The following is a 27,095-nucleotide window of genomic DNA, read 5'->3' as shown; positions in this document are numbered from 1 at the left end:
ATCAGCCAATCAATAATAAACAACATTTGCACAGTGCTGAGCTCTGTACCAGTCACTGGACATAATAAGCATTTTTCCTTGAAAGAAAAAGTAAATAGTTCACAAGCAATTAATAATCTTCAAAGTTTTTTCAGATATACAAAATAATTAGTAAAAAAATTATTATAGTACTCTGAGGTATTTCAAAACTTCAACTCAGTGTTCTAATCTGGGTTCACTTGTGGATGGAGCCTGGCCCCTATATGTATGGTTGGCTCCTCAATTTAAATAATTGTAACCTTCAGATGTCAATACATGAACACAACACAAGAACTGTAGTGTAGCTAAGTTTCATAACAGCAACAAATATCTTGGCCTAAGAATTTTAAACTGACTTCCGAAAACTGCCCATCTATTCCCCACAGTGCATTTAAAATTGTTTTAGCAGAGTGGTTTAAGGAAAAAAAGCAACATACTACTCAGTAAAAAAGCATGAGGAATGTTTTAGTGACAAAGCTCTCACTAATTATAGTCACACTAAGTTTTAACACTAGAAAACGCTAACAAATACAAATAATATGTATCAAATGATTTGCTAACAGGTTCCCACACACATGATTTTGATGTTATATGCAACACAGCTATTGATGTAAATATCATGAAATTTTATGTGCTACTCCTTTTAGCTTTATATGTAAATATTTACACTGATAAAAGTAAAATGTTCAAAGGCAAATCCAATGAAATGTTTTAAAGCAGGTACTCTCTTCTGTACAGATCAGAATTGGACAGGTAGTGAGATGATGTGGCAGCACAATACCAGTAATAATTCTATACACATGTTGATGTATCATTACAGGAACATAAATTGGGTGAAACATACGTGATTAAATGTCTCTCAGAACCAGCAATAAATGGTGCTGAGTTTGCATCAATTGTTGTATGAACCAAAGGAAGGTATTTTCTTGCAGCGTAAAGTAGCAGATGGATAAGTAAGCTGAATGTAATAGGAACGATAGAGAAAGTGACACAGCATGCAGTGATGCAGTGGGAACATCACACTGACATGCCATCAAAAGTTCATAAATTCCCCAACTGCAGAGAAACTGATATTCATGCTAGTCTTTAACCTATAGGACCCTTTATTATAAGCTTGATAACAAAGGGAGAAAGTCTCACCTACTGCCTGGTACTCTGAAACATTCCATACTTATTTCTGTCACACTATCAAAAACAAGAAATGGATGTACGATGGGCAAATATGTGACTGAGACAGAGAAGTAGTAATGTATCAACAATCCACAGACAAGACTTATGAACACAATAAAAAATTTCATTGGGAAGTAGTATGAGTGCTTGAAATAGTGTAAACAATATGAAGAGAAAAAATCCATTACTTAGAAGCAAAAAGCTACTCATTTCTGGTTGAATGACTCATACTGTGATATTTACTTAAGTTCATATTGTTTGTGTAGCATTAGATCTCTATTAAATAATAATAAATTAGAAATACAATTTTACTAACCTCACAACCTTCTTAAGAAGTGGAATAGATATATGGGGTAAGCCACATACCAGCTGCTCCAGGTGTGAAGCAGTTATTAATGAAAGCAGAGGTACAGGTATAATACCTGCCATTCCTTCACGCACAGCTGCTACCTAAAATTAGTATGAACTTCCATGGAGCAATTTCATTCACAGTACTATTTCACTAAATAAGTATAATTATTTAGGAATAAGACACCACAAATCATTGATGTCCAGACAGTGCATGATGCATTTCCAGCTCTGGAAGCTCTTCTTCAGGTGCTTTATATCAGTTTGGCATACAAGTTATATCAGTTTGGCATACAAGACTAGACCAGTTCTTATAATGATTACATGTAACTGTGTTACATCTAAATGTACACAGATACTTTATAATCCACCGATGGTGCATGGAGGAGGGTACAAGTATTTCACATCACCTTACATTGTTTCTGCTCAGAACTATAAAAAGTATTATTCCCTATGAAGTATATGTCATGAACAAAAATATTTAGCTAACATAAGTAGTGTTAAAAAGATCACAAATGCCACTAAACATAATTATTCTGACAAATACAAACATAAACAGGATTGGTTATTCAATTTAAGTATTTCAAAGCATACAAACATGTTGAATATGCTGTGGAATAGTGAGAAATGTTTTTCATAATGACTGCTGTTTATGCAACTTGCATGTGGTTCAACTTTATAGAAAAATATTCTGGCACTTTTGAGAGGTCCAGTGCTATGAGGACTGTGGACAAAGGTGCAGAAAATTCAATGATGTTAATTCTACTGGATAATGCATGTCAAGTACTGTGCTGCACAGTACAAATAAAGAAGTGTAAACAATGTTATAATCAGAAGATTAAAAACACACACACCATGCCATTTTATTAGGTTGTAATGATGAAAGGCAAAATCTAAGAGCTTAGTCTAGATCCTGTGGCTAGTGTATTTCACCTCTGCTGTCTTATGGAATTATTTTCTGGGCAGTGAACATAAAGTAAACAAAGTGTTTGTTCAACAGAGGTAAGCAGTAACACTATTATTTTTGTTGCTCATAGTAAAAAACTGGAACGTTTCAGATAGGTTTTATAATGGTAACATAGAGATTTAAGAACCAGGTTTTAAATTGTAAGACATTACCAGGGGCAGATGTGGACTCTGACCACAATTTATTGGTTATGAACTGCAGATTTAAACTGAAGAATCTGCAAAAATATAGTAATTAAAGGAGATGGGACCTGGACAAACTGAAAGAACCAGAGGTTTTAGAGAGTTTCAGAGAGAGCATTAGGGAACGACTGACAAGAACAGGTGAAAGAAATACAGTAGAAGAAGAATGGGTAACTTTGAGAGATGAAATAGTGAAGGCAGCAGAGGATCAAGAAGGTAAAAAGGTGAGGGCTAGTAGAAATCCTTGGGTAACAGAAGAGATACTGAATTTAATTGATGAAAGGAGAAAATATAAAAATGCAGTAAATGAAGCAGGCAAAAAGGAATACAAACGTCTCAAAAAATGAGTTGACAGGAAGTGCAAAATGGCTAAGTAGAGACGGATAGAGGACAAATGCAAGGATGTAGAGGCATATATCACTAGGGGTAAGATAGATACTGCCTACAGGGAAATTAAAGAGATCTTTGGAGAAAAGAGAGCCACCTGTATGAATATCAAGAGCTCGGATGGAAAACCAGTCCCAAGCAAAGAAGGGAATGTAGAAAGGTGGAAGGATTATATAGAGGGTCTATACAAGGGCGAAGTACTTGAGGACAATATTATGGAAATGTAAGCAGACACAGATGAATATGAGAGGGGAGATATGATACTGCATGAAGAATTTGTCAGAGCATTGAAAGACCTAGTCAAAACAAGGCCCCAGGAGTAGACAACATTCCATTAGAACTGCTGGTAGCCTCAGGTGAGCCAGCCATGACAAAACCCTCTCAAGATGTATGAGACAGGTGAAATACCATCAGACTTCATGAAGAATATAATAACTCCAATCCCAAAGAAAGCAGGTGTTGACAGGTGTGAAAATTACCAAACTATCAGTTTAATAAGTCATGACAGCAAAATACTAACACAAATTCTTTAAAGACAAAAGGAAAAACAGGCAGGAGACGACCTCAGGGAAGATCAGTTTGGTTCCACAGAAATGTTGGAACAAGCAAGGCAATACTGACCTATTACTTATCTTAGAAGACAGGTTAAGGAAAGGCAAACCTACATTTCTAGCATTTGTAGACTTAGAAAAAGCTTTTGACGATGTTGACTGGAATACTCTCTTCCAAATTCTGAAGGTAGTAGGTGTAAAAGACAGGTAGCAAAAGGCTATTTACAATTTGTACAGAAACCAGATGACAGTTATAAAGAGTCGAGGAGCATGAAAGGGAAGGAGTGGTTGAGAAGGGAGTGAGACAGGATTGTAGCCTATTCAGTCTGTATACTGAGCTAGTGGTAAAGAAAACAAAAGAAAAATTTGGAGTAGAAATTAAAATCCACGGAGAAGAAAGAAAAACTTTGATTTTGCCGATAAAATTGTAATTCTGTCAGATACAGTAAAGGACTTGGAAGAACAGTTCAAAAGAATGGACTGTGTCTTGAAAGGAGGATATAAGATGAACATCAACAAGAGTAAAATAAGGACGATGGAGTGTAATCAAATTAAATCAGGTGATGCTGAGGGAATTGTATTAGGAAATGAGACACTTAAGTAGTAAATGTGCTTTGCCATTTGGGAAGCAAAATAACTGATGACTGTTGAAGTGTGGTGGATATAAAATGTAGACTGCTTATGGCAAGGAAAGCATTTCTGAAGAAGAGAAATTTGTTTACATCGAGTATAGATTTAAGTGTCAAGAAGTCCTTTCTGAAAGTATTCGTGTGGAGTGTAGCCACGTATGGAAGTGAAACAAGGATGATAAATAGTTTAGACAAGGAGAGAATAGAAGCTTTTGAAATGTGGTGCCATAGAAGAATGCTAAAGATTAGATGGGTAGATCACGTGACTAATGAGGAAGTACTGAATAGAATTCAGGAGAAGAGGAATTTGTGGCACAACATGACTAGAATAAGGGGTTGGTTGGTAGGATGCATTCTGAGGCATCAAGCGATAACCAATTTAGTACTGCAGGGTAGTGTGGAGGGTAAAAATCATACATGGAGACCAAGAGATAAATACACTAAGCAGATTCAAAAGGACGTAGGTTGCAGTAATTACTTGGAGATGAAGGAGCTTGCGCAGGATAGAGTAGCACAGAGGGCTGCATCCAACCAGTCTCTGGATTGAAGGCCACAGCAACAATAAAAAAAATCAGTTTCAGCTGAGCTGTAGTACACACACTCACAACACAAGACACAAAAATAATTTTCATGTAAGCTTTGTCTCCTTCTTCAGGGTTCAGAATAGAGTTAAGCACTCTGGTGGTAAGATAATCAACAAGCTCCTGTATAACGTAAAGAAAAAAATTGGAAATCCCTATCAATTTAAAAGAAAATTGAATACCTACCTCATTAGCCACTATTTCTGCAATTTATCTGAATATCTAAACTCAAGGACTGAAAGGCTCTTTTAGCAACATGATGACAATGTTTATTATGAAGCTGCACTACAAGTAATATTTAGTATTTACAGATGTAACAAATATTTTCTTTGCTGTATTTGTCTTATGTTAATATGTGCAATGACTCTTTCCATGACCATAAATACTGTCCTTCTTGATGGGATCTATAGAACATTATGAAGGAACGACTGAATGATTACATTACTGGCACTTTTAAGCCTAGTGTATGACTCAGTAAGATCCACAAGATGTCACTTCCTTAACAAACATTGTTGCTGAAGAAGATCAGTAACAGTGGTTCAGGCAACAATTCTGACCACATACTAAGTCACACAGCTGAGGATAAAATCAGGACAAAGACAAAGAGAGGTACATTATGAGGTTAGATAGAAACTGAGTGACTCAATGGAATCCACACAATGAGGCATAAAGAAGCAATTAATCAATGAAAAACATAACACTAAAAATTTAAAATTATAGCAATCTTATTTACCTGAAGGTCCATTTCATGTAGTCTGAACTGGACAGCCTGTTCCACATACTGCAAACGATTGTGGAATGTGAGGGGAATGCTTCTGCCACCTGGTACAATGGGCATAACTTTTCCCGTACAACTAGTGCCTTCAAAACACTCCAGTGGTATTACCTGCAGGGTAAAGAATACAAAATATTAACAATTATAAACAAAAAATATTGCTAAAATTAAGAGCAATTAAGAAAAACTGGAAGAGACGGGGTACAAGATCTTCCTCCTAAATCAATTCAGCACAAATGATTTATTTCAATGACGATTAGAGTATGAACTAAAAATGGTGCCAAAAGATAACAATGTTGAAAGCGAACATGAGAATATTATACAAACAATTAGGAAAATTGCTCTAGAGGTGCTGGGGGACAGAGTAAAGGTGTAGACAAATAGGATCCTCCATGGCTGTCAGATGACCTTAAGAAGTTGATTTGGGAAATGAAAAAAATGTACCTCAAGACAAAATTACAAGACAATAAATCAGGAATTACGAAACAGAATCAAATCAGAAAAGAACAAGATGTGGGAACAGAAATGCATCCAAATTGAGAGTTTAATAGGTGGATCACAAACAGAAGTATGGAGAACAATCGCTGGTATGAAGAAAACTCCAAGAAACAAAGCAGTAAACAATTTAATTCCTTTAAGCTAATGGAAAAAGCATTATACTGATTTTCTAACTGAAGACAGAACGAGGTAGGACAGAACAAAAAGTTTGGAATATGAACATCACGACAGAGGACGTACACAGTGCATTAGCTAAAATGAAGAATGGCCAATCGCCTGGTCCTGGAAATATTCCTGTGGAGTTATTGAAAGCTTGAGGACACCATTTAACGAAAAGAATACCAGCTTATGAGCAACTGCTGTCAACAGATTGAAGTTCCATCGGTGTGGAAAAGATCGTATATAGTCTCCATTTTCAAGAAGAGAATTAGAAAAGACACTGATTGCTGCAGAGACATAAGTGGGAACTGCATGATGAGCTGCTGATTTGGCAAAATTGTATGTGAGAAAATAAGATAGAATGTTGGACACCATATTGGAGGAGACCAGAGTGGGTTCAGGCAGAACAGATCCTCTACAGATAACCTTTTTATTTTTACAACAGCTAATGGAGAAATTCATAGCAGGAGCTACACATGGCCTGTGTAGATTTAGCTAAAGCCTATGACACAGTTCCTAGAGCAAAACTCTGGGAAACTTTGAAAGATTTTATATGGATGATTAACTTTTACAGAGTATTATTGAAATGTACTATAATAAGGTACAAATTAAAAGAGGGTCAAAATTAGCAGAACCTATTAATGTCACAAACGGATGCTCCGAAGGTAGAAGAAAAGTTGCAGAGGAATGGAAATTATTATTAACGATGTACAGCTGTTTTCGTTAAGTTTTGCTGATGGTCAAGCTGTTCTAGCACAAGATGAATTTGACCTTGAGTTCATGATACCCCATTTATATCGAGAGTATGATAAACGCGGATTGCAAGTGAGTCTGATAAAAACCAAATATCTGGTAGTGAATAGTGACACTAAATTTGAAGTTCACACCAATGATGGAGCAGTTATGAAACAGGTAGAAAATTTAACTATCTTAGGGCATATATTGACTAAAATGGACTGTGTACTACAGAAATAAAATTCAGAACACAACAAAGCAGAAAAGTAATAGGGAGTATAAATTATTTTTGGTTTGACAAGAATATCTCTAATAACAATAAGAAAGAGAGTGGGCAGGCTAATGGTTGAATCTGTTCTATGGTACTGGTCAGAATAACAGCTGTGAAAATGGATTATTTGTGAAGGAGTGCCACAATATCAAGAACTGAAAAGAAGACTAATGACGAAGTGAGAGCTCAAACGAAAGCAGATGAAACACCAATAGACAGAATTGAAAGTAAACCTCTAAAGTAGTATGGACATCTGTTGAAAATACCAGATCATCAATGGCCAAAGAAAATTTTTGACTGGAAACCACCTGGCCAATGTAAATGCGGGAGACCACAATGTTCTTGGAATGACCACATCAACAGAATAATGGAGAATTGCAGAATAACTAAGGAGGAGGCACTGAATAGAGAGGCTTGGCAGAAGATAACAGGAATACAACAAAATGTTGTTATTACTGACTTCTGTCTTAATTAATCCTGTAATAATAATAATAATAATAATAATAATAATAATAATACATAAAAGCTTTGTTCACACCAATCTATCAACTAGCCAGTGATCCAGGACAGTTCTCATCACTTTGCATAACAACAACAGGGAATGGATGTACTGTTACTGTTGTAACTCGCCGATCATTCAAAGTGCCGCCGCGCAATTATGCGCGTCGTCTACATGCGGCGCTGTCTGCCAGCCATGCAGCAGCTGCGCCACCTAAGCGGCCAGCCAGCCAGTGGCCGCCAGACTTGGACTCAGTGTTCATTCGAATGTTAACTTGTTCACATGTCTTGCTTTGTCAACTTGCTCAGTGACTTATATGTGTTGTGTTGTTCTGAAATACATGTGTTCAACTTGATGTTATAACAATTGGCGACGAGGTAGTGGATTTTTCCTTTTCATCGTTGACCCACAGGTTTCCATGGCTACTGTCGAGCAACTATTGCAAGGTCTCATTGAACAGCAAACGCTTCTAACATCGGCGATTCGCGATTTCGTCGCGGCATCAAATGCGGGGCGTTTCTCATCGTTGTCCATACCTCCTTACGATGAGACAGCGGAAGACTGGTCTGATTACGAAAAATGTCTTCGACAGCACTTCTTGGCATTTCATGTCATGGACGAACAAACATGTAAGTCTCTGTTCCTTTCATGGATTTCACCTCAAATGTATCGGTTGTTGTCGCAATTGGCTCCTTTGAAAGATCCTGCGTCTTTGCCCTTTGCTGAAATGTGCTCACTTCTGTCTGTCTATTTTCAAAAGCAAACGCATGTGGTAGCCTCTCGTGTTGCCTTTTATCGTTGTCAAAAACAACCACATCAATCCTATCACACTTGGGCTGCTGAACTTCACGGCCTCAGTCGAAAGTGTCAGTTTGTTACTGACATTCACAAAGAATCCTATGCCGATTCCATGGTACCGGATGCTATTAACCGGTTGGTGCCCGACAGAGAAGTTCGGTAATGTGCTCTTCAGTTGGCAAATCTGACTCTAGATGAAGTCCTATCCATCGCACAGTCTTTCGAAATTTCTCACACCGCTGGGGCGCAAATAAGGGCATGGGGTGATGTTGGGGAAAAACAACCACTGTGCGCAGTTGACGACGCGTGTGATGCATCCCCGCCGGCCGACGTGGCCGCAGTATGCTCCCACGCGCAGCCTCGACCTAACCGTAAACAACCCTCTAAGAAACTGCAGCAAAACCCACGGCAACTTCCTTCATGTCCGCGATGTTTTACGAAACATTCATGGAAGGACTGTCCCCAACGTTGGGCTGTGTGTCACAACTGCAAAAAGAAGGGTCATGTGTCTGCCGTTTGCAAATCCGACCACATACACGATGTTCATGACCGTGACGCTGATTCTGCTTCTGTGTTGTCTGTCAATTGCACTTCTTCCCTTTCAGGGAAGTTATTCCTCACTGTCCAAATCCTGTCGGGATGTTCGCATGCAGGTGGATACCGGTTCTGCTGCCACTATAATTAATTCTCAGACGTATCTTCAGTTGGGTTCTCCACTCCTATCACCTGTCACTCGGCAATTACGGACGTACAATAAACAGAAGATTTCTCTCTTGGGACAATTTAATGCTGAGCTATCTTACAAATCTGTCGTTCGCACTGTTCCCATATTTGTGGTCGACCAGAGCAAAGCAGAAAATCTGTTTGCTTTCAATGCCTTTCGCGTTTTTGGGTTCTCCATAGATGACTCTGTCAATATCGTCTCTGATGCTACTCCTTATGCTCAATTGGATTCCTTGCCGACAACATTTTTGTCCCTTTTTTCTACTGGGTTAGGCCGTGCAAATGACTTTGAAGTGCATATCACGCTCAAACCCACTGCTCGGCCTAAGTTTTTTCGGACTTGGCCCATTCCTGTGGCCCTTCGTGATCGGGTAAAACGGAAGCTGGATCGTCTCACTACTTCAGGGATCTTGCTTCCTGTCACTTGCAGTGAGTGGTCCTCTCCTGTTGTTGTTGTTGCTAAGCCCAATGGTGATATTCGTCTCTGTGGCGATCATAAAGCCACTGTAAATGCACAATGCCTCATTGACACTTATCCTATGCCCCGACCTGAAGAATTGTTCACAAAACTTGCGGATGGCCAGTATTTTTCTAAAACTGACCTGTCAGAAGCTTATCATCAACTTCCTCTCGACGCTGCTTCCTGGCAGTTTCTGGTCCTTAACACACCTTTCGGCCTCTATCAATACCAATGATTGCCATTCGGGGTTGCCAGCACCCCTGCTCTCTTTCAACGGTTCTTGGAACAATTATTGCTCCCTGTCCCTGGGTGTATAAATTACATGGATGACATTGTTGTCACTGGCTCCACCACTGAAGAACATCTTCAGAACCTCCGCACACTTTTCATGTCTTACAAACTGCCGGTCTTAAGTGTAATCTTCCAAAATCACAATTTTTTCAGGCATGTATCACGTACTTGGGGCTTCAACTCTCTCGAGATAGTATTCGTCCTCTTCAGCAAACTGTCGCTGCGATTGATGCCCTTCCTCGCCCTACATCTGTTAAGGAACTGCAGGCCTTCTTGGGGAAAATAGCATACTATCACAAGTTTTTACCATCTGCTGCGTCGGTAGCTCAGCCATTGCATCGCCTGTTGCATAAAAACGTGCCTTTTCACTGGTCCGCGTCATGCGATGTGGCTTTCCACAAATTGAAGGCTATGCTGAAACAGGCCCTGTGCCTGGCTACTTATCGACCTGGCCAACATTTTGTTCTTGCCACAGACACCTCTCAATACAGGGTCGGTGCAGTCCTCGCGCACCGTTTTTCGGACAGCTCTGAACAACCCATTGCTTATGCCTCCAAAACGCTCATGGATGCCCAACAAAAGTATTCTCAAATTGAAAAACAAGCTTTGGCCATTATTTATTCTCTTCGTAAGTTTGGTGTTTTTCTCTATGGCTCCAAATTTCATCTTGTTACGGATCACAAACCACTTGTTTCCTTGTTTCATCCATCACCGTCCCTTCCTGACAAGGCTGCGCACCACCTCCAGCGTTGGGCTCTTTACTTGTCTCGTTTCAATTATGAGATTCATTTCTGGCCGACGGCTCAACATGCGAATGCTGATGCACTGTCTCGCCTTCCCATGGGTCCTGATCTGGCATTTGATAGGGACGAACTTCTGTGTTTCCACCTGGATGTTGCCGAGCAGCGGGTTGTGGACGGGTTCCCCATCACCGGGGACCGGCTGGCGGCTGCTACTGGTTCTGACCCTACCCTATCCCGAGTTTTACGCTGTATTCAGAAGGGTTGGCCAGATCGTCCGTCCGCTAAGACTTCTGATCCATTGCGGAACTACTACACTTTGCGCTACCACCTCACGGCTAGGGATGGTGTTATCCTCCTTTCCACCGACAATGCTTCGCCGCGTGTTGTGGTACCTGCGTCTTTGCCTGCTTCAGTCTTGCGCCTCCTTCACCAAGGGCACTGGGGTGTCTCTCGCACGAAATCTCTGGCGTGCCGTCATGTGTACTGGCCCGGCATCGACTCTGAAATAGCTCACATGGTCGCTGCCTGCGGCCCTTGTGCGTCACAGGCCGCCGCCCCGAAGTCATCTTTGTCACCGTGGCCTTCACCTGAGTCGCCCTAGGAGCGCATTCATGCTGACTTTGTGGGACCCTTTTTAGGCACTTATTGGCTCCTCGTAATTAACGCCTACTGTAACTTTCCTTTCACTGTCTCTTGCACGTCGCCTACCACCGCGGCAATCACAAGTGCTCTCGCCCGCATTTTTTCTTTGGAAGGCCTTCCCTCTACTCTTGTTACTGATAATGGTCCGCAATTTGCCTCTTCCGACTTTGCGCATTTTTGTGCTCGTCATGGCGTTATGCATGTCACAGCCCCTCCGTTCCATCCACAGTCAAACGATGAGGCTGAATGACTGGTCCGCACATTTAAGGCTCAGAGGCGGAAACTCCTGACTTCTTCTGCTGCTGATGATGCGCTTCTCCAGTTTCTGCCTTCTTACCATTTCACCCCCATGGGCGACCACAGCCCGGCTGAGCTCTTATATGGCCGACAGCGCCGCACACTACTTCATCTTCTGTGGCCTTCCACCTCACGGCCACGGGTGTCTTCGCTTGGCCGGTTCACTGCCAACGACCTTGTCTGGGTACGGGGATATGGCAGGCAGCCAAAATGGAGTCCGGGCTGCATCTTATGACACCGTGGCCGATGCCTGTATGAAATCCAGACGGACACTGGTGTTGCAGGGCATCATTCGGACCAGCTTCGGCCTTGGGTGCCGGCAACGTCTGTTCCGAATGCCGCTACACCACCTTCGCCTCTACCTGACGCTCGGGATTTTGGCATCTCTCATTACTCACAACGCAGCCCTCTCACCGTCATCTCGGTGCCAGTATAAGAACGGATGCCACTGGGAGACGTGCCCATGCAGGAACCGGATGACCACCATCTGTTGGAGCCAATCTACTCGCCTCCTTCTCCTACGGACGCTGACACATCGCCCATGTCTCCTGTTATATCAACTGGACTTGCCGCAATGGGCAGATTGGTGCACAGGGCCCCAGCCGATTCGACCCCTACGTCTCCTGTCATCTCGATCCGGTATCATCGGGGACACTTCCGTCCATATGGGAAGCCTCCTCCTCGAGACTTTAAGGCCGGTCAAATGACACCTATGGACGTTAGCACTCTCCAGGCCACCTCCATCAAGACCAGTGCAAAAGTTTCGAAGGGGGGAAAAGTGTTGTGACTCGCCGATCATTCAAAGTGCCGCCGCGCATTACGTGCGTCATCTACATGCGGTGCTGTCTGCCAGCCATGCAGCAGCCATGCCACCTAAGCGGCCGGCCAGCCAGCCAGTGGCCGCTAGACTTGGACTCAGTGTTCATTCGAATGTTACCTTGTTCACATGTCTTGCTTTGTCAACTTGCTCAGTGACTTATACATGTTGTGTCGTTCTGAAATATATGTGTTCAACTTGATGTTATAACAGTTACTTACTACACAGAGGAAGTATTATGCTGCAGACAGGTACAATAACAACAATAAGGAAAGGTTAGATTGCTACTCATCACATGGAGGAGGTGTTGAGTCACGGACAGGTAGAGTGAAACAGAATGGTAGAAATATTTAGCATTTAGGCTCAGTCCTTCATCACATTTAGAAAACTCACATACATTCACACCAGCACCACTTAATGACACTTGGCCGGTGTTGTCTTAGTGCCTGGAGACAACAGTGAGCCGTGTGTGTGTGTGTGTGTGTGTGTGTGTGTGTGTGTGTGTGTGTGTGTGTGTCTGCGCGCGCGTGCGCCTCGATGAGAGAGGGAGGGGGGGGAGAGAGGGAGGGGGGGGAGAGGGGAGAGGGGGGAGGGAGGGAGAGAGAGAGAGAGAGAGAGAGAGAGAGAGAGAGAGAGAACAGAAAGTTGTGAATGTGTGTGGGTTTCCTATTCTGATGAAGGACATAGCCTAAACACTGAATTTTTTAGCATTCTTTTTCATTTTACCTGAGTGTGATTCAACACCTCCCCTACGTAGTGAGTAGCACTTTATCCTCTTCATATTATTATTATTATCCCACCCTGAATTTCCTGCTTCACATAAGTAAGGTTATGAGCAGTGTTTACAATTTTTTTTTTCTTCTGTGTATGTATTGCACAGTAACTGAAGCTTACACTATGCAGGATGTAAGTTATGTTCTCAGCCGGTTTATTGTTCCCTCGATTGGAGTTAAAACTGAGATATTTTTCTGAAATGCACATGTGAAACACTGATGAATATGGAAACCATAGCACCAAAGGAGCAATTCTGGCCTGCGTAAATCACACCAAATACTGAAGGTCAGCGATAGAGGGGTTTTACTGTGACATTGCTGAAGCACAGAAGATACTTTTTGTTGTCAGTACCCACTGTACAGGGGATTTGCAACAATATCAATGAATACAGTCAAATGACACTCATTTGTCGACAGAGAATCTCCGCAAGTGCTAAACCACCACATACGTTTTCTATAAGGCAGCCCTACGAGATGCAACAACCACAATATAGTATTCTAAATCTTGCCGTATACGTAAAATGGCACAATAAATATTATTCTTAATCCTTCCCTCAGCTACTCCATACCATGTGGCATTGAAGTCATCGACACACCATCTTTGATGTAACCTAACTAAAAACAAGCACATTCATTTCTGTAGCAAAGAAATCCAAAATTAAGGTAGCAAGTTCCTGGTACTTGGTATCAGGAACAGTTCTTTTCACAAAGAAAACTGCATGAAAGAAATAAGATTTGGCTTAATGTAGTGCTGACAATTACGACATTAGAAATGAAATCAGCTTGAACTGGACAAGTATGGGGAAGGAACTCCTTCACTGAAGGCATTTATCTTCAGTAATTTACAGAAGTATGAGCCCAGTGCTTTCATCGCTGTACCTTAGCACTCAATCAAATAAAAGGACGTGATACAGAAAATATTTCCTACATGAGTTTATGAATGCAATCTGTTGTCAAGTTAAAGTTCTTCATACCCAAAATGTGCACACTATGATGATTAATTTGGCAGATATATTAAACTTATATTCATAATTAAAGACATGCATTAGTGCAAATCACTCTTTCTCTGTCTACTGAAGCTAACTTATTGCTGGAATGGATTCTTAACATATCTTTGCTCATGGACTATTTACAAAAGTCATTTCAATAGAGGTCAAGCAACAGTATTGAAGATTAAAGGCTGTGAAAGTGCTTTAGACCCCATACAAATGTGCAGTTCACCAGTCTTGGAACAGAGGCAAGGCACTGAGATGGCCCAAAGGGTTCCATCCATTAGCATCATACCCTTTCGGTGAACAAGATACTTAATTTCTAGAAACTATTGATGAAATGAAGGATATAATGTGTTGTTGTAAAAGATCTACACTTGTACTTAATGGGTGTGAGGAAAGAAATAGATCTTCTGGGAAAATATGTTATGTATGAGACAGATTGATCTTAAAATTATCACAAAACTGGCTACGAGTGAGCTGAAGTTTGCACTACTATTGTGACTCACACAAGTAGCTTAATTATGAATATTAGGAAAAATGACATGCTTGACATCACTGGCTGAGAAGTTGCAAATAAAGGTAGTGTCCCCTTGTTCTAAGCAGATCACAATGGGTGTTGGCTGAGGTTAGACCAAACAGCTGGTAACAGCTCAACCTCAGCGGTGCAACGAGCTTTGTTTTTAGTTCGTATGATGTCTGCAAATTATAACCATGTACTGTTTCACAGGAAGTGACTTTGACTGGTGCTCAAATTGTTTTGTATTGAACTGTGACTGTAACTACAGATTTAGACACGGTTAGGTCAGATGAACAAAGTGTATGTTGTGCTATTGTGTTACGTCTCTCAATGGTACAGGTAAGTAGGGCTATGTTTATTATCTTGCTGTATATATGCTCACTGTTGTGGAAGATAATCACATATGACCTTCTGGTCATGACCAAGTGTGGAAATTTAATAGTTGTGGAGAATATTGTGGGGTGAAGTGTGGAACAAAATCAAAACTATCCTGATATTTCACATACAAATTTCTGTCTGGCAGCTTATTTTGAAAGTTGTCTCATTGGGGTTCCTAGGTATCAAAAGATATGCCACGGAGACAATTACTTTGAATTAGTGGCTTCTGTGAAGGCTCCTTGAACTTTGATGTGATGTACATTTATCTTTGATCTGAAACTGATATAGGTATACAACACTTTAATTGGAGGACACAGGGCCCAACAATATATCAAATGAATCTATGCAGCTGTAGAATCCTTTTCGGGTCTCAAACATCTATGCTGTATATATGTAGACTGAAGCAATACTGTAAATTTGCACAAAGGCCAGGATTCAAACTCAGGTCTTCTGCTCACTACGTAGATGCAGTAACCACTACACCACTCTGGCCCAGTGGCTTTGCGCAACTCAGCACACCTCCCTCTTCAAATGCTGTTTGAGTTTAGAGGAATATCAAGTGGGCTGATACATGAATGGGAATTTAGACTGAGAAGGGAGGAGTACTAGCGCAGTCTGATCAGCTGTGCAAAGCCACTGTGCCATGGCGACATAGTGGTTAGCACATCTACCTATGAGCAAGAGACCTATATTCGAATCCTGGTCTTGGTATAAATTTTAATTTTTTGCTTAAATCTCCTTATATCCAACAATATAGTCTATTTGTACTGGAGGTGCTGGGTACTTATTTGCTGGCCAACCAATCTCTTACCAGGCACATAATTTCATTCAAAGGTTGTGCATGTGCTACCAGCTGGGGAGTCATGCTGGAAACTGTACAAGGCAGGTAAGGCGGGCGTGTTTTTGGAAGGCAGGAACATTGCTGATGTGAATGAACTGACAGAAACCAACAGGTGGATATGCTGTAGCACTGGATGCTGCATGCCTGTAACTCAGCCAACTACGGCTAAAGAGAGTTCTTTTTCATTGCGACACCGCATGTGTTGCTCTTTTCATCCAATTTGTAGAAAACTATGTATAAACATTAACTGTAAGGTGAACAGGTTACATACTGACAGTGGGGAGTCCAAAACAAACAAGATGGTGCAACGGTTTACACATTGGACAGTGGATTCACATTTGGAAGGAATGTGGTTTAAATATCCACCCAGTAGGTTTCCCATTGCATCCCTATATCACTTAAGGCAAAGCCAAGATAGTTCCCTTGAAAAAGCACAGTGAATTTTCTTCCCCCGATTTGGACTTCAACTCTGTCTCCAAATGACTTTGTTGTCAAAGGATGTTAAACTCTAATCTACCTTCCAGATCCAATATGGAGCAAGAGTAGTCTATTTCAATGTTGGAACTGCAATCCCAGTTGCCACTCTCTGTCATTTCCCTACATGTGGAGAAAAGCTAGGTGCTACTGTGATAACAGTGGATGTACACCTGCAGTGGTTTGTTGGGTTGACAGTCTGTACAGTTCAACAATCCACCTAAACCATTAACAATGTTCCAAAAGAATTAGTAAGTGCCATCTTATTCCCACGAAAAAACTTACATTCTGTCAGTGGATATCATCCTTGGCTCATTATATCCCTTTATTCTGTTATATATACGGCCACAAAATTCTTTTCACAACATATCCAATGTACACAACACAGTGGTACCTCTCTCTCTCTCTCTCTCTCTCTCTCTCTCTCTCTCTCTCTCTTCCAACCCCCCCCCCCCCCCCCCCCCCCCCCCCCCCCACACACACACATACACATCACAGTTAAATGCTTCTTTCTCATTATGTGCTCTACATACATACATACATACATCAGTGCTAATGGTTAGTCTGGCAGGTTTTGAATTTACATAAACTACAAAAAATCTAAATATGTAAAACAACAACGTTTACATAGAACAATGCCTTCAAATGCAAAATATAATATAATTTAAATCTGAAAAGTGGAACTAATAGGAAACAAATTACCAGGTTAACTTCAGTCAAATATGTAGTAACTTAAAAAAGCACAGTCATTACGAATGCAATTTTAAAAAACAGAAGAACATGGAAACATTTTACTTTTGAGAACTCCCGTAAAACATACAAGTTTAGATGAATGGGTGCATTTAGGAAACAGTATGAAAATTAATGAGATCTACTCCCACGTTGCTAGCTAACAACTGATGAAATATTCACTCAAAACACACACACACACACACACACACACACACACACACACACACACACACACACACGATAAATTGTGATTTTGCAGTGAGGAAGAATTATTTAATATTCTTAGTTATTTACTTTTGTTCTTTTGCCTCAAGGGTAATACTATCAGATCAATAAAACAGTGGTTACAGAAAAGGACAACTCAGTCACCAACTACAGTCAGATAACTGTCACATATATTGTACCTTCGCTTTTAGCTAGCTTTTGGGTAAATTTAAGTGTTTGAAATCTTTTCTGAATGTATTTATGTGGTATGGAAATGAAACATGGATGATGGGCAATTCAGACAAGAAGAGAATAGAAGCTTCTGAAATGTGGTGGTACAGAACATTGAAGATTTTGTGAGCAAATCAAATAATTAATGAGAAGGTACTGAATCACATTGGAGGGAAAAAATGGCACAACTTCCCTAAAAGAAGGGACTGGTTGATAGGACACATCCTAAGGCATCAAGAAATTGTCAATTTGTGTGTGTGTGTGTGTGTGTGTGTGTGTGTGTGTGTGTGGGCGCGCGCGCGCGCGCGCGCGCGCGTGCGCACTGGGGATGGTGCAAAACTGCAGACAGTGACCGAGGCTTGAATACAGTAAGCAACTTCAAATGGATCTATAGGTTGTATTACTTATGCGGAGATGAAGAGGCTTGCACACAATAAACTAGCATGGAGAGCGGCATCAAACCACTCTTTGGGCTAAAGATCGCAACAAAACTTTATATCTAAGTATTCTAAAGGCTTTCTCTATATTTGAAGGGCAAATTATTTCTGACTTACATCGATCAATCAATCTTCAGTGATTTATTATAATTGTAAAAAATGAAAGCAGCCATAAGAATCTCCATGTCTAACAACAAACTGCACAATTAATCTATTAATCTTGCCAATCTTTATTTGTCTCAGATGCTAAGCATATGGTTATATGACATCTTCAAAGCATGCTATCACTGAGTATTCAACCACTCACTATCTGCATTACAACAAAAATGGTAAACCCTCATAAAATAAAAAGTAATTTCAGGAAGAGTGAACAACTTAGCATTACCTGCATTATTATTTTCATGGTGGGGTAGCATACATGCAATATCATTGCATTATTTAAACAATGAATTTCCAAACATGAAACACAACATGGAAGGAGCTATGTTTTTTAGCAACTTACCTCATAGAAATTTGTTTCTGTTATGCCAGACAAATGTATGTCTCTTATTCCTCTCAGACTTTGCGTGTAAAGAATATCTGTCTCTTCTAAATCATCCATTGTCACTGGTTCTTCAACCAGCAGTTTCCACACAATAGGAGCTAATGGTACGGCTAGTGGCTTCTTTGTCCGTACCGCAACCCCAAACAAGATACCTATTCAATGATATACAGAAGCAGTAAATATTTTTTGTAAAGGATAGCTTGTAAATATGGTATATTGAGCTGCAGACAGACATGATTTAAGACTGTACACAAGAGCTTTGATCAAAACCTCTTCCTAAAAGAAAACACACACACACACACACACACACACACACACACACACACACACACCCTGATATATATATCTCTAAAAACAAAGATGATGTGAATTACCAAACGAAAGCGCTGGCAGGTCGATAGACACACAAACAAACACAAACATACACACAAAATTCAAGCTTTCGCAACAAACTGTTGCCTCATCAGGAAAGAGGGAAGGAGAGGGAAAGACGAAAGGATGTGGGTTTTAAGGGAGAGGGTAAGGAGTCATTCCAATCCCGGGAGCAGAAAGACTTACCTTAGGGGGAAAAAGGACGGGTATACACTCGCGCGCACACACACACACACACACACACACACACACACACACACATATCCATCCACACATATGCAGACACAAGCAGACATATTTAAAGACAAAGAGTTTGGGCAGAGATGTCAGTCGAGGCGGAAATGCAGAGGCAAAGATGACGTTGAATGACAGGCGAGGTATGAGTGGCGGCAACTTGAAATTAGCGGAGATTGAGGCCTGGTGGGTAACGGGAAGAGAGGATATTTTGAAGAGCAAGTTCCCATCTCCGGAGTTCGGATAGGTTGGTGTTGGTGGTTAGTATCCAGATAACCCGGACGGTGTAACACTGTGCCAAGATGTGCTGGCTGTGCACCAAGGCATGTTTAGCCACAGGGTGATCCTCATTACCAACAAACACTGTCTGCCTGTGTCCATTCATGCGAATGGACAGTTCGTTGCTGGTCATTCCCACATAGAAAGCTTCACAGTGTAGGCAGGTCAGTTGGTAAATCACGTGGGTGCTTTCACACGTGGCTCTGCCTTTGATTGTGTACACCTTCCGGGTTACAGGACTGGAGTAGGTGGTGGTGGGAGGGTGCATGGGACAGGTTTTACACCGGGGGCGGTTACAAGGATAGGAGCCAGAGGGTAGGGAAGGTGGTTTGGGGATTTCATAGGGATGAAGTAACAGGTTACGAAGGTTAGGTGGATGGCGGAAAGACACTCTTGGTGGAGTGGGGAGGATTTCATGAAGGATGGATCTCATTTCAGGGCAGGATTTGAGGAAGTCGTATCCCCGCTGGAGAGCCACATTCAGAGTCTGGTCCAGTCCCGGAAAGTATCCTGTCACAAGTGGGGCACTTTTGTGGTTCTTCTGTGGGGGATTCTGGGTTTGAGGGGATGAGGAAGTGGCTCTGGTTATTTGCTTCTGTACCAGGTCGGGAGGGTTGCAGTCTCCCATCCTTCATCAAAGACACCAACCACTTTCTCGAACGCCTGGAATCCCTACCCAGTCTGTTACCCCCGGAAACCATCCTTGTAACCATTGATGCCACGTCCTTATACACAAATATTCCGCACGTCCAGGGCCTCGCTGCGATGGAGCATTTCCTTTCACGCCGATCACCTGCCACCCTACCTAAAACCTCTTTCCTCATCACCTTAGCCAGCTTCATCCTGACCCACAACTTCTTCACTTTTGAGGGCCAGACATACCAACAATTAAAGGGAACAGCCATGGGCACCAGGATGGCCCCCTCGTACGCCAACCTATTCATGGGTCGCTTAGAGGAAGCCTTCTTGGTTACCCAAGTCTGCCAACCCAAAGTTTGGTACAGATTTATTGATGACATCTTCATGATCTGGACTCACAGTGAAGAAGAACTCCAGAACTTCCTCTCCAACCTCAACTCCTTTGGTTCCATCAGTTTCACCTGGTCCTACTCCAAATCCCATGCCACTTTCCTTGACGTTGACCTCCACCTGTCCAATGGCCAACTTCACACGTCCGTCCACATCAAACCCACCAACAAGCAACAGTACCTCCATTATGACAGCTGCCACCCATTCCACATCAAACGGTCCCTTCCCTACAGCCTAGGTCTTCGTGGCAAACGAATCTGCTCCAGTCCGGAATCCCTGAATCATTACACCAACAACCTGAAAACAGCTTTCGCATCCCGCAACTACCCTCCCGACCTGGTACAGAAGCAAGTAACCAGAGCCACTTCCTCGTCCCCTCAAACCCAGAATCCCCCACAGAAGAACCACAAAAGTGCCCCACTTGTGACAGGATACTTTCCGGGACTGGACCAGACTCTGAATGTGGCTCTCCAGCAGGGATACGACTTCCTCAAATCCTGCCCTGAAATGAGATCCATCCTTCATGAAATCCTCCCCACTCCGCCAAGAGTGTCTTTCCGCCGTCCACCTAACCTTCGTAACCTGTTAGTTCATCCCTATGAAATCCCCAAACCACCTTCCCTACCCTCTGGCTCCTATCCTTGTAACCGCCCCCGATGCAAAACCTGTCCCATGCACCCTCCCACCACCACCTACTCCAGTCCTGTAACCCGGAAGGTGTACACGATCAGAGGCAGAGCCACGTGTGAAAGCACCCACGTGATTTACCAACTGACCTGCCTACACTGTGATGCATTCTATGTGGGAATGACCAGCAACAAACTGTCCATTCGCATGAATGGACACAGGCAGACAGTGTTTGTTGGTAATGAGGATCACCCTGTGGCTAAACATGCCTTGGTGCACAGCCAGCACATCTTGGCACAGTGTTACACCGTCCGGGTTATCTGGATACTTCCCACCAACACCAACCTATCCGAAGTCCGGAGATGGGAACTTGCCCTTCAGTATATCCTCTCTTCTCGTCATCCACCAGGCCTCAATCTCCGCTAATTTCTAATTTCAAGTTGCCGCCACTCATACCTCACCTGTCTTTCAACAACTTCTTTGCCTCTACACTTCTGCCTCGACTGACATCTCTGCCCAAACTCTTTGTCTTTAAATATGTCTGCTTGTGTCTGTATGTGTGGATGGATATGTGCGTGTGTGCGAGTGTATACCTGTCCTTTTTTCCCCCTAAGGTAAGTCTTTCCGCTCCCGGGATTGGAATGACTCCTTACCCTCTCCCTTAAAACCCACTTCCTTTCGTCTTCCCCTCTCCTTCCCTCTTTCCTGATGAGGCAACAGTTTGTTGCGAAAGCTTGAATTTTGTGTGTGTGTTTGTGTTTGTTTGTGTGTCTATCGACCTGCCAGCACTTTTGTTCGGTAAGTCACCTCATCTTTGTTTTTATATATAATTTTTCCCACATGGAATGTTTCCTTCCATATATATATGAATGATGATGTGACTTACCAAATGAAAGTGCTGGCAGGTCGACAGACACACAAACGAACACAAACATACACATAAAATTCAAGCTTTCGCAACAAACTGTTGCCTCATCAGGAAAGAGGGAAGGAGAGGGAATGACGAAAGGATGTGGGTTTTAAGGGAGAGGGTAAGGAGTCATTCCAATCCCGGGAGCGGAAAGACTTACCTTAGGGGGAAAAAAGGACGGGTATACACTCGCACACACACACACACACACACACACACACACACACACACACACACACACACATATCCATCCACACATATACAGACATAAGCAGACATATTTAAAGTGCAGCAGGGTGCACATATATTAATTTGAACCCAACAATTATATATATATATATTTTTTTTTTTTCTCTGCCTCATGATGACTGGATGTTGTGTTCTGTCCTTAGGTTAGTTAGGTTTAAGTAGTTCTAAGTTCTAGGGACTGATGACCATAGATGTTAAGTCCCATAGCGCTCAGAGCCATTTGAACCATTTTTTTATACATACACAAACTGCTGATCAGGTCAAAATGCACTGAAACACTTTGAACAGGAGCAACAATCCAGAGTGGGGTAGGAAAGGAAAGGGATAGCAGGGTACAGGTGTGGGAAGAGGAATCAGTACTGCCTGACAGAGCATGCAGGGGCTAGAGGTGGTAGGCCATGTCTACTAGGCATAGAGTTGGGAGGTTGCGCGAGGAGGGCCAGAGGGGGGTGGGGAAGGGGGAGTGCAAAGGAGAGGAGTAGAGAAGGGGAAAAGATAGGTGGGTTTGTTAGCGGAGAGCAGCACACAATGAGGGAGAGGAGTAGAACAGAGGCCAACCACCCTGGCAAAGTGGACACACCAGTTTGCATCAGATAACTGAAGTTACATGGTGTGAGGCTTGGCTGGTGCTTGGATTGGTGACTGTCTATGTCTGCTGAGCACTGTTGGCAAGCAGGGTGCACTCAGCCCTTGTGAGGCCAATAGAGCAGCTACTTGATTGAGAAGTAGCAACTCCATTTCCAAAAGCTGAGAACAACTGGGAGAGCAGTTTGCTGACCACAAGCCCCCCCCACCCGCCCCCCAAAAAAAAACCGCATCCAGTGATGCCTTCAGCTCAGGCCCGAGATGGTTTGAGTTGTGAAGCAGACATTGAAATCAAGCTTGTTATGTTCACCTGCATGTTATGCCACAGAGTTTTCCACTTTGCTTTGGCCACAGTTTGGTAGTGGTCATTCATGCTGGTGTCATGCCAAAATAAAAAGATGAGAATTGACATAGAGTGACAATTGACATAGCTGCTTTCAGAGATGGCTTGGCCTCTGTTTTCAGAGGTGGCTCGGCCTCTGATAGTGTAGGATCAGCCTGTGACAGGACTGTGATAGAAAGTGTAGGGTGGGTGGATTGGGCAGCTCTTGCACCTAGGTCTTCCACAGGGATATGATCCCAGTGGCAAACATTTGGGACTGAGGTGGCATAGGAATGTTCAAGACTGTGGATGTTGGGTAGGCGATGATCCACCACTTTAAGAGAGGTGGGTAGGGTCTTTGGCATGATATGCCTCAATTCAGGGCACAATGAGAGATAATCAAAGCCCAGATGAAGAATGTGTTTCAGCTATTCCTGTCTGGAGTGGTATTAGGTGACAAATGGGTTGCCCCTTTGTAGCTGGTTAGTGGGAGTGGTGGGAGGATTGGAATTGTATGAGGATAAGGCACGGGAAATCTGTTTGCATACAAGGTCTAGGGGATAGTGCCTGTCTGTGAAGGCTTTTGTGAGACATTCAGCAAACTGGGGCAAGGGAGTTCTTGTCACTGCATATACAGCATGCCCAGATGACCAGGCTGTATGGGAGGAATTTTTAGGTGTGCGATGGATGGCAGCCGTTGAAATGCATGTACTGTATGTAGGTGGCTGGTGGGTTTAATATAAACAGAGCTGTGGATGTAGCCATTGGAGAGGTGGTGGTCAATGTCCAAGAAGGTGGCATGCTGGGTTGAGGGAAACCAAGTGAAGTGGATGGGAGAGAAAATGTTGAGGTTGTGTTAGCTAAAACCCATCCCCAAATCCTGTTCCATAAATGCTTCCTGAACACTGGAATCTCCACAAATGGCCTAACCACAAAAATTCATTTCTCTCAATCCCAACCCTCCTTTCACAATGACCTTCTCAGATTCAGCCAGACCCTCTCCCTCACAAACCTGGTAATGCAAAAACACATGTCCATGGCCTGGTCTTCCCAGAACCACCTCTCCTTCCTCTGCAAGATATAGCTAATGTGCAGCCCTACTACATACAACCCATCTATGAAATTGAATCGATTGTACTCCAGCACCTGGAAAAGCACTCCAGATACCCACCCCTCATACATTATCAACTCTCTGACATCCTACTGCTGCTTTGGGGCACCACTACCTAACCCATATCCTACCCATGTGTTCCTTCCCATCAAACCCTCAAAGCACCCAAACCCTGCCTAGCTGACCTTGTCAACCTGTCACATCGCCCAAAACTCCACTAAATCCAGAGCCAAAAAATCCCAGAACACTGTTGTTAACCTTTCCACCTAAATCCTCAGCCCTACAGAAGTTTAAGTCCTATTCAAAGGTCTACCTTCACCCCTGCACCAAAATGTATCCATGCTGGACTTGTCAAAGACCTCCTCTCCTTTGCCCGATCCCTGTAATGAAAACAATTCTTTGCCACTGATCCCTCCTATCAAAGCCAACCAAATTCCAACATTGAACCCTGCCTCTCCCAGTTCATGCCACCATCCAACCATGACCCCCTCCCCCCCCCCCCCCCCACCCCCCCCCCCCCCACCCCCACTCACCTAATCACCTCATGGTCACCTTCTGCGAATTCCTTAACTCTGACTTGGCTTCAACGTCCTTCCCTAGGTCCCTTCCTAAGAACACCAATCTTTCAGCAGAACAAAGGACAGCCACACACAACCTCAAAACAGATCCTGACCTAATCATTCTACCTCCAGACTAAAGTTCAAACACAGCCATCAGGAATCTTAGTGACTATCTCGTGGAAGGCCCTGGCCAACTGTCTGACTCCTCCACCTGTAAAATCTGACAGAATGATACCATCTCAGAAGTCCAACATATATCAAATTCCTGCTCAAAGCCTTTGGCCCTTTCCAGAACCTCTCCTGTGAATTCATTTTCCTTCTTAACCCTATGACATTCACCTCCTACATGGTCCCAAAAATCTACAAACCTAGCAATCCTGAAGATCCAACCATTTCCTTCACTGACTCTCCACCATCCCCACCCCTTTACCTCCTGAATCACTACTCATCACTGTTCATGGCACTGTCCTATGCACCCAATATCCCACATGCCCATAGTCTTGCTGCTATTCAGCACTATCTTTCCCATCCTTCAGACTCCAAACCCACTATCTCATTCCTCATACACCTTACGTACTATATCCTAACACAAAAGTACTTCTACCGAGCGGGGTGGCGCAGTGGTTAGACACTGGACTCGCATTCGGGAGGTCGACGGTTCAATCCCGCGTCCCGCCATCCTGATTTAGGTTTTCCGTGATTTCCCTAAATCGCTCCAGGCAAATGCCGGGATGGTTCCTCTGAAAGGGCACGGCTGACTTCCTTCCCCATCCTTCCCTAATCCAATGAGACCGATGACCACGCTGTCTGGTCTCCTTCCCCAAAACCAACCAACCAAAAGTACTTCTCCTATGAAGGGAAGGTATATAAACAAAACTGTAACACAGCCATAGCCACTTGCTTAGCAACTACTTCTCCTATGAAGAGCACAAACAAATCTGTAGCACGGCCATGGGTACCTACATGGCATCCTCTTATGCCAAACTGTTTATGGGCCAGGTCTGGTTTAGTTTCATTGATGATACCTTCATGATCTGGACTCAGGGCCAGGACACTATTTCCTCATTGCTTCACTCCAACTCCTCCTCTCCAATCCATTCACTTAGTCCTCTTTAACCCAATGTGTCATCTTCCTGCACATTGACCACCTCTTCTCAGATGGCTTCATCCACACATGTTCACATTAAACCTGCCAATCATCAACAGCACCTGCATTCTAACATCTGACATCTCTTCCACACCAAAAAATCCCTCCCATACAGCCTGGCCAGAAGCCATATCTGCAGTGACAAGAACTCTACATCTACATCTACATCTACATCTACAGCCATACTCTGCAAGCCACCTGACGGTGTGTGGCGGAGGGTACCTTGAGTACCTCTATCGGTTCTCCCTTCTATTCCAGTCTAGTATTGTTCGTGGAAAGAAGGATTGTTGGTATGCTCCTGTGTGGGCTCTAATCTCTCTGATTTTATCCTCATGGTCTCTTCGCGAGATATACGTAGGAGGGAGCAATATACTGATTGACTCTTTGGTGAGGGTATGTTCTCGAAACTTCAACAAAAGCCCGTACCGAGCTACTGAGCGTCTCTCCTGCAGAGTCTTCCATTGGAGTTTATCTATCATCTCCGTAATGCTTTCGCGATTACTAAATCATCCTGTAACGAAGCGCGCTGCTCTCTGTTGGATCCTCTCCATCTTCTCTATCAACCCTATCTGGTACGGATCCCACACTGCTGAGCAGTATTCAAGCAGTGGGTGAACAAGTTTACTGTAACCTACTTCCTTTGTTTTCGGATTGCATTTCCTTAGGATTCTTCCAATGAATCTCAGTCTGGCATCTGCTTTACCGACGATCAACTTTATATGATCATTCCATTTTAAATCACTCCTAATGCGTACTCCCAGATAATTTATAGAATTAACTGCTTCCAGTTGCTGACCTGCTATTTTGTAGCTAAATGATAAGGGATCTTTCTTTCTATGTATTCACAGCACACTACACTTGTCTACATTGAGATTCAATTGCCATTCCCTGCACCATGCGTCAATTCGCTGCAGATCCTCCTGCATTTCAGTACAATTTTCCATTGTTACAGCCTCTCGATATACCACATCATCATCTGCAAAAAGCCTCAGTGAACTTCCAATGT

General features: G+C 42.8%; 1 protein-coding gene across 1 annotated transcript in view; it reads right to left on the bottom strand.

Moving 5' to 3' along the window:
• LOC124621816 (probable E3 ubiquitin-protein ligase HERC1) overlaps positions 1-27,095 on the bottom strand; it is a 766,600-nt gene that overhangs the window by 34,258 nt on the left and 705,247 nt on the right. Inside the window, exons 68-70 of the mRNA XM_047147255.1 lie at positions 18,623-18,816; positions 5,567-5,719; positions 1,505-1,638 (exon numbers count right to left, since the gene is read on the bottom strand). Of these exons, the coding sequence (XP_047003211.1) occupies positions 1,505-1,638; positions 5,567-5,719; positions 18,623-18,816 (481 nt within the window). The remainder of the gene's footprint in view (positions 1-1,504; positions 1,639-5,566; positions 5,720-18,622; positions 18,817-27,095) is intronic.

The sequence above is a fragment of the Schistocerca americana genome, chromosome 7 (assembly GCF_021461395.2).
Source record: "Schistocerca americana isolate TAMUIC-IGC-003095 chromosome 7, iqSchAmer2.1, whole genome shotgun sequence".
In the NCBI taxonomy this organism is placed as follows: Eukaryota; Metazoa; Arthropoda; class Insecta; order Orthoptera; family Acrididae; genus Schistocerca; species Schistocerca americana.
The sequence above is the reverse complement of the archived record's forward strand: the minus strand, read 5'-3'. Positions and strand labels throughout refer to the sequence as shown.